Here is an 8,727-nt window from a genome sequence, read left to right as displayed (position 1 = left end):
TGGTGGCCGGACTGTGGCGCGAGTCCGGCGACGCCTTATCCAGCCTCCCGCTGTCCCGGGGACGGCCGCCTGGCTCCGCCGCAAAGAGGTGAGCCTTGATGGCCGGGCTGCCCTTGTCGCGACACGGCTCCTCCGACGTGGTGGTGGTGATCTTGGCCGAGTCGCAGGCCTCGGGGCCGTGCTCTTCCTTGCTCTCGGCCTCCGCGTCGCTCTCAGCCTCGCTGGGACACAGATCTAGCACAGAAAGAAAGTGGGGGAGACAAAAAGCCAAGCGGAAGGGCGTTAGCTTCGAAGTGCACCAGCGGGGGTCCAGTTCCTGATCTGAATCCCAATTGGCTGTGGAAGCCCGGGCAGGCCCCTTAGCCTCTGGCACCTCAGTCTTCTCATCTGCAAAATGGGAAGGGAGGATACCTAACACCTTAGCTTTTAGATTCAATAAGCTAACAAGGAATTTAAAGTGTTTGGAAGGAGCTTAACCCACCTCTGGGAGAAATTCCCCAAACCAGTAGCTCTTCTTATTCTAATGAATTGTCCTTCCCCCTCCCCTCTCCCCCCACCAGAAGCACGGATTGAGCTCCTACAGCGTCAGAACCTTCACTAGCTTTCTCCATTCGATTGCAAATTAACTTTTTTAAAATAAAAACTAAGTTACTTTAAAAGTCACTGCTGAAGCACATTCCAATTATCACCAGTCTTTGTTGGGGGAGTGAGATGCAGAGCAGCACCTTCCACAAATTTGTGGATTACTTTGGAAGGATTTGTTTGGAAAGAATCCTGACATCTGAATTGGTAATGGCAGAAGCAAACACCCCTCCCCCAGCACACACTCAATTGAGCCTGCTCGGTTTGCCCCAGTGCCTGCCACAAAATGGGTGATCGGCAGCTTCCCCCACCCACTGCCCCAGGACAATCAGAGACTCCTTCCTTTTCTTTCTCCACACCCTCTGTGGGTGTCCTACAAAAAAAAAAAAAAAGAGGGGGATCCTATTTTATGTTTAAAGCTTAAATGGATTGAAGACATTAAGGATTTCACTTAGAAACAGGTTTCCTCCAGTTGAGAGGCTCTGTGTGTCTTTTCAAATAAATAGTGCTTGCTCTTTAAACACAGGAAACCAATTGGGGATTGGAACCATCTCATCTACCCCCAACCTCACCGGCTGCTGGTCTCCAGTGCTCCACCCCCCACCCCAGGTGAATTGTTGTTCTCCAGTTGAGTGTCTCCTTAGCCACCTCCTGAGTTCCAGGGGCAGAGAATGCCTTCCCTCCTGCCAACCCAACACATTTTAAGGTAGAATTCAGGCCAAGGGTATGTCAGTAGTTGAAGACTGTCATGGTGGGAGGTTTGGGGGTCGGGGATTGGGAGGGTAGACCAAGAGGGAGAGAGAGAAAGTGCATCAGGCACCCTTTCAACGTGGCCCCTGCCAAGAAGTAATATACAAACACACCACCCTGCCTGAGCCAAATAAGGTGGTAGGAGAAGAGACTCTGAGCTTTCCCTCTATGACCTCAGGGAGAGGGCACTCACCTGATACCCCCTTTTTGAACTTTGGCTCCTGTTTACAGATGTCTGGAAGGGTCTGCAGCTTGCACTAGGTGAGTCTCCAGGTCTAGGCTCCAGGCCTCCCCACCCCCAACATCTCCAGGCCCAATGACCTGGAGTCCAGGTCCTGCAGAGGTGGCCAGGCTTACCTTTGAGGTTCGATGTCCCTACAGTGGACACTGCTGGTGAGGAGGCCTGAGTGAAACAGGTGAAGGCCGCATGTTCGCTAGAGGACTCATCCGAAGTTCCTGTCTCCTTCTTGTGTCTTTCATCAAACACCCGCATGGACTGCAGGGTGAGCTGCTTTCTGTGGCAGAAGCCCACACCCAGCGTTACAGAGCAAAACACACACTTCCCCTGTTTCCCTCACTCCTGCCAAAGTGGCATATGCACACCTCACTCTCTGCCACACACCCCCCCCAACAGATTTCCTTCTCTAAAATCTGATGGCCCCAGGGCAGCCATGCAGCCCCAGCCCACTCTGACCCTTTAAGTGAGATACAGAGTGTTGCAAAGGGTGTGTGGGTGGGGGGCGGGCTTCAGGTGCATATATTCAAGATCAGGGTTTCACTGGGAAAGGACATTTGCTTGAACTAGGAAACCTTGTTTAAAACCAGGAGGACAGAGGGCAGGAAGTGGCCAGGGACAGCTGAATGCCAGCCTTGTAGAGGGAGGCAAGTGGGTGTCCAACCCTGAGAACACAATGCTGTCTGTCCCCAGCCTACCCAACTCCTGGATGGTTGCTAAGGTCGGGAGGAAGTGGTTATTTCATGGTGCACTCTACAGTAATTGGTTCACCAACACGTTAATTGGAGTTAAAATTCATTTAGATGTTAGCAATAAATAAATAAATAAATAAATAAATAAATATTCAATGCTCACTCTCCAGGGGCAGGATGGAAATTTGAGGCATTTTTCTGGATTTTAGAAAAAAATCTTTGAAAACGGGTTGGGGGAGGGAGAACTGCTCTCATATATTCTCTAGCTGTCTGCTTAATGCAAAATGATACATGTCCCTATTAAAGAGTGGGGGGAACTAGATTTCTCAAGGGGCCTAGCTCTGTCTGATGGTATTTGGAAGGCAAGATTGCAAAAATTCCAAAGCATTTTGTGAATGGCCTGGTCCTTGTCTGGGATCTGCCCAAGACGAATTTAAATTAATTACAATTAATAGGCATCCCTATGTAATCTGTTATCCTCAATGCTTTTTTTTCCAGAGACAACTATTGTATAGACTCATCTGTTTCTTTAAAGGCTACAAGTCATATGTAGAAAAATTGCAATGTACGTTCACAAAGTGTAGTGAGTGGGAAGTCAGTTAGCTTCTACCCGCTCTTCTTAGAATAAATTCCTGAATCCCACTTCTAACACTTGAAAGTTTAGTCCTAGAAATGTAATTTTTTCCCCTAAATTATCTGAGAAATGAATAATTGTCTCAACCCACCTTTTTTCTCTCCTGCCATTTCCAGTGTCCCGAAAACCTTTTGCAAATGGGTTGTTGTCTATTTTTAACTGAGTTATCTAGAGGAGGAGACACAAGCAAGACAGAGGCATGAGCTTCACTTTCTAGAATGTTCTGAGATGTTTCCCCCAGGTCAACAGCCTCCTAGAAGTCTGGGTTGCCAACAGAGGTCATGTGGATGTGCCAGGTTAAAGAGGAGTCTGTTCCATAGGAGGCAGTTGACAGCTTGGGGTTAGCAATGCAAAGTTTCTTGAAGTTGTCAAGAGAGACAACCTGTTGATCTTAAAATTGTGTCTTCATTTTGAATTTCTATACAATGCGATTAATCATAATATATGTTAAGGCACACTCCTCTCTGCCTTTATATGCAATCTTTCTCTCTCTCTCTCTCTCTCTCTCTCTCTCTCTCTCACACACACACACACACACACACATACACACACACACACACACATGCGCGCGTGCGCGAGCCAACCTTTTCCATGAATCTAATAAAATGATTTATGGGATTTCGCTACCCTTGGGCTAAAGTTTGATTTTTTTTTTTCCTCCTAGGGTGGGGGGTGGTTTGAGGAATTACACTATTGACAATCACGGATTCTAAAAAGACTGAAAGATCTCTGGAAACATTTGTTTTCCTTTATATTCTTTGCCACCACAATGAGGTGGAGGAGACCCAGTGGCCTCTTTGTCTGATCAAAAATGCTCTATTTTATTATTACATGAACAACTTAGTTTCATAGGATTCTGGGTCTAGAGGGGACCTGCACTTTGCACGCTGAGGACAATGCCATAGTTTGTCATCTTTCAAATCGCTTCCCTTTGGGGGGTGGGGGCGTGTCACATATTCCAAGTTACCAGAGGTAGGAAAAGAGCCCTGGGTTGGCTTCTGGGTCTTGAAATGTCCCTGCTGGATGCCTGACTTCAGGTTTTGCATTTGACAGGGGGAGAAGGTGATGATGTCCTCTTAGTCTCCAGCCTACGGAAATCTACCTGGAACACCTTGATCATCCCACAGGGACCCATGACAGTCAGAGTGAGTTCTAAATGCAGGATGAATGCTGACAGGTGAGCAGAGGGCTCAGCAGCTGAACAGCAGGAGTCCCCAGCCCTTGCTGTCACCCCCATTACTGCCTTCAAGTAGCCACGGTTGGCACTGGTCAAGCACTGCTTTCTCTGGACCTCTGTGCCCTTGACCTTCAGGCCTCAGAACAGTGCATTTCAGGTGTACTGTTGAGGGCCCTTCCAGCACCCAGCATCAGGTCCAAGGGAGAAAAAACTTTCAAATAAAGTGGTGACTTTGGCTACCTCAAGTAGAAAGCCACAGACAACTCCATTCACATGACCCTGTGATCAGGATAGGTTCTTCCAAACACGCGCGCACACACACCATAAAAAAACACAGCAGCATAAAAGGTAATAAAAACCAGACCAGCTTCTCGGGGATTTCTGGCTAGAGGAGAAAAGCTGGTCTCCACTAGAATTCTCCTCCCTGAATCCAAAAGACTTTTTGCCTGAAATTTTTAGCTTCCTTTCCCCGCAACCTTATTTCTGGATCCTTCTTCCTAAAAGGGGAAGAGGACGAACATTGAAACCAACACAGAACAGCCCCAGGGCTCAGGGTTTAGAGTGTATCAGGGACCGTGGGTACAGGAGCTTCTTGCTGGCAAAAATCAAGGAGGCTTTTCTTGCTCAGCTTTGGGTCCCTAGTTGGTGGAGGAATGTTTTGTTTCTTCCTCCTGGAAGGTGCCAGAGCCTCTTCCCATACTGGCTCCAGCCGAAGGTCAAATCACAGAAGAAAATCCGAGGCTCACATCCCAATTCCCTTTAAATGTTCCCACCCAGAACCAAAGCAACTTTTTAAAGGGGAGGGGAAATATCACCATTAAAATAAGAAAAGCCCTCTCAGTTACCTTATCATTCTGGTATGCGGTCACAGCGATGAATTCAGTTTCGGGGAACAAGTACGTCCGAAATGTACTATAAGGGAGTTTCAAGATGTCATTGGCTCTTACAATGTGGAACCGGGGCTGGTATTTGTGCATGGAGTTCAATATAGTCTGCAGTGGCAGGGAAGAGGAGATACACAATTTTTTTTTTTTTTTTAAGGATTAGCAGGACAAATGGGATCTTAGGACCCCTGTTAGGCTGACATCTTCCCCCACCGGCAGGGTCCCACACTTGGATGGGAGTACCTCTTGGGTACAGTTCACTCCACAGATGTAATCTTCTGGAGAATCCAAATTGCTCCTCAATTTCCAATAGGGAACCCCCCCCCCACCCTCGCCATCTAAGGTTCATTTATGGCTTGAACCCTAGCCTACCTGCGTCCCAAAACTATAATTCCCCTGCCACGTTGCGTGATCACTTGGGAAGGCCAAAGTCTTAAAAGATAGAGAAAAACATGCATTTTAATTTAGAAAATGATTCAGTACTTTAAGCGCCCACTAATTGACGAGCCCGGTCCACTTAAAGCCCTGAAAGGCTGAACTCAGAGAGGAATATTTATGCCCTAATCAAATCAAGGGCTTTAAATGCAATTCCTGCCCGAGGAAGATATTTCCGCGCCCTTCACGTCTTCCTGGGCCTAATCTTTCTCCTTATTCCTCGCTTATCACTTTGTTTATTTTATTGAAATGTTGGGGAGGGGTGGAGGAAGGGGCAAAAGGTGCCTCGCCTGACTTTTACAAGCAATCCCAGTCTTCTGAAAGTTTCTAAGCACGGTTCTCACTGAATCCACATCTAGGCACTATTTTCACACCGAAAGACCTCACCCTCATTTCTTATAAACCTGACTGTCACCTTGGCCCAATTCTTTTAGAAAAAGAAAACCACATTATCACAACCATATTCACACCCTTGAACCAACACAATCAAACCTGGGAGACTTAAACTCTCCCAAGAAAGAGGACGGCTGGATTCCAAAGAGAAGAAGTTGCATATGTTTGCAAACAGAACAAATCCTGAATGCAATGGATTTCCACTGTCAGTTGTGGGGTTGAAGCTTCCCTGTCAGGGGGGGAGAATCTACCAAGGACCTGGGGTAGCTTACTGAACATGAACAAGGGTGCTTTCTTGCTCCCATTTTCTTTAGAAGACCAAGGCCTTCATTATCCGGAGAGAAGCACCCCGGATCCTCCCCCAGCTCTGCGGAAACCGCACAAATTGGCCAGGCTTTACCTACAGCGATCAAGGGAGAAGTCTGACCCGAAATGCAGGAGTTTAGAAGGAACTCGAAAGAACTACCTCCGAGAGAGAGGGGTAGAAAGCACATCTGCAGGAAGCAGCAAAGGAACTTACAAATCCGTGTTTGTCCGAAATGTTGTTGGTGAGTTTCAGTTTGTGGAAAGTGACAACTTTAGACATCCACTGTTCCCCGGTAGCCGGGCTGTCGGGGTGAATGTACATTCTCTTTGGCATCTCAGGGTCGGCCTTACCCGCCACCATCCACCGAGAATTGTGAAATTTATATCGACAGTCATCAGCAGCTATAATGTCCATCAGTAAAATATATTTGGCCTTTTTATCTAGCCCAGAACATCTCACTTTAAATGGAGGAAACATTCGCCTATAATAGGAAAAGAATGAAAGAGAAAGAAAAAAAAAAGAAAGAAAAAGAAAAAGATAAATTGCTCAGAATCTTGAGGTTGGCTTCCTGTTTATTCTTTTAAAATTTTTTATTGTGACAGAAGAGCTTATATTTTTCAGACTAGAGCAACATGGTACAAAATTATTCTCTTCCACATGGAAGTATGAAACATGCCCCGATTTTCTATATTTAAATATCTCAAGATTCAAAACAAATGAAGGATGGCACTGCATTTCTCTACAGAGACTAACAATGTCTATTTTTTTTTCTATGTGCCTGTACAGATTGCCCTCTGTACAGAGAAATTCTTGCCCCTATCTTTTTTTTTTTTTTCCTTTGTGCATTTAGTTCTAAACAGCTCAGGGTAGGATTCCAGTGAAGTGCTACTCATGGCTAGAATTTTCCACCACCCATTGATGAGAAAATGCTAAACTTATCAAGGAAATAAAGGTCAAGTTGCCCGGGTCCCTTCGGTGCAAGAGCAATCCCGCTGCTGGCGAAAGTGCAAACGGGCTTCAGTTAAGTTCTCTGAATAAATTTTGCAGATTAGGGTGAACTCCCCCATGCCTGCTGCCAGCCCCAAACTCCAATGTTGTGCCACCAAATTGCTGTTTAATTTCACACAAGTGTTGGCATTCTGTACTTCTGACTTAAAAGGAAGCACTCTGCTGGGAACACTGACTAAATGTCTTGTGGGTTTAAGGAGGAGTGTATGCCAAACTTTGGCCTCATGTAGCTTGGAAGGAGACAGAAAGCTACAGATCTCAAGAGGGGGACTTTATTTTTATCCTGATAGAGTCCAACACTGTAGTTAAAAAAAAAAAAAAAAAAAAAAAAAAACTGAGTGATTGTAAATGATAATCCTGGGGTCCTCTTTTCCAAACATGTTTCGTTCAGGTGAGGACCACTAAACATTATGTAAAATATGGCTTATAATAATTCACATATACAAAAGCAATGTGCATGTCCTCGTGGACTCCTTAGGTCTACAAACATAATCTTAATTATCCAAAATTGCCTGCTGAACTCTTCCTCGGGTTACAGACATGTGAAGTGGTGTGGGCAAACAAACCCATTTGCCCTTCCATTTCTTTCTGACCCTGGCAGGCTCAGGCCCCCTTCAGACACGGAGGCTAGGTGGAGGGGCAGAAGACCAGGGGAACAGTGTCAGCCTCCCCCTACCATTCAAAAGAAAGGAGCTTTAAGTTTTTCTCCTGAGAACAAAATAAAACTGATCAAAACACATCAGTAATGAAATAGGGGGCTACAAAAAAAAAGCCTTGGAGAGTAAATTTCCTGCAATGGGGTGGTTTTCTTGCTTCCTAAAGGGATGTCTGTACTCCCCTGGAATATTTTGTCTGTTCTGTAGAGACCCGAGATCTGTTTTCTACCCATGCACACGCCCAGGTACACTGAAAACTGCCGTCACCGGGAGCAGGGCTGTGGAATCTCTTCACACATTTTTAGGAGAACTAATTTTTCGCCCCAGCCTTAACAACTGGCAAAAGAGACTTTTGGGAGAGGAGAGAGATAAAGGGAGGGGGGGGAACCTCGGAGAGCTTGGGGGGAGAGGGTGGCCACCGCTTGCTTACCTTCCCGACTTGGTAATGACCATCTCGGTGCCCCTCTTGTGGAACTGATCCCAAAGTTCTTTAGCCTCCAGGTGCACCTTCGGATCATCCTCCACCTCTTCTTCGGGCTCAATGGTCTTCAGAGGCCTCAGATGCGCCTGGGGCCCCAGGGACGAGAAAGGGATGCCGGTCTCTGCCGCCCCCACCAATTGATCCATGATCGGCTTGGCCAGGGCGCCCGGCAGCGAGAGCGCCGCGGCGCCGTTGGGAGGCAGCGTCAGCGCGGGGAAGAAGGGCGGCTGGTGACCCAGCACCGCGCTCATGGCGAAGTCCGGCGCCCGGTGAGGTAGGAACGGATGGTAGGCCATGCTTGTCCCAGGAATGACCGGATCTCTCATGGAGAGGCTCATCCACTTCAGGCGGGGACAAGTCCGCAGCGGCTGCCTTGCTTTTTTTGTTTTGTTGCTTTTTGCTTTTTTTTTTTTTTTGTGTGTGTGTGTGTGTGTGTGTTCAACAGCAGCACATACTTTTTTTGAAAAAACGCAACAACAACAACAACAACAAA

At 46.8% G+C, this 8,727-nt stretch overlaps 1 protein-coding gene across 2 annotated transcripts in view; it reads right to left on the bottom strand.

The window, feature by feature from the left end:
* The window catches only part of Tbx3 (T-box transcription factor 3), a 12,868-nt gene extending 4,205 nt beyond the window's left edge, over positions 1 to 8,663 (bottom strand). The window contains exons 1-7 of one of the 2 annotated variants that reach the window (XM_015502547.2): positions 8,184 to 8,663; positions 6,303 to 6,570; positions 5,327 to 5,386; positions 4,916 to 5,062; positions 2,985 to 3,061; positions 1,690 to 1,847; positions 1 to 234 (exon numbers count right to left, since the gene is read on the bottom strand). The exon at positions 1 to 234 is cut by the window's left edge and continues 404 nt beyond it. In XM_015502547.2, coding sequence (XP_015358033.1) covers positions 1 to 234; positions 1,690 to 1,847; positions 2,985 to 3,061; positions 4,916 to 5,062; positions 5,327 to 5,386; positions 6,303 to 6,570; positions 8,184 to 8,572 — 1,333 coding nt within the window. In that variant the 5' untranslated portion in view covers positions 8,573 to 8,663. The remainder of the gene's footprint in view (positions 235 to 1,689; positions 1,848 to 2,984; positions 3,062 to 4,915; positions 5,063 to 5,326; positions 5,387 to 6,302; positions 6,571 to 8,183) is intronic. The other variant, XM_015502548.2, reaches the window with a different exon arrangement.
* Positions 8,664 to 8,727: the final 64 nt, after the last annotated feature.

The sequence above is a fragment of the Marmota marmota genome, unplaced genomic scaffold (assembly GCF_001458135.2).
Source record: "Marmota marmota marmota unplaced genomic scaffold, marMar, whole genome shotgun sequence".
Classification (NCBI taxonomy): domain Eukaryota; kingdom Metazoa; phylum Chordata; class Mammalia; order Rodentia; family Sciuridae; genus Marmota; species Marmota marmota.
Note: the sequence above shows the minus strand (reverse complement) of the source record. Positions and strands in the feature narration are given on the sequence as shown.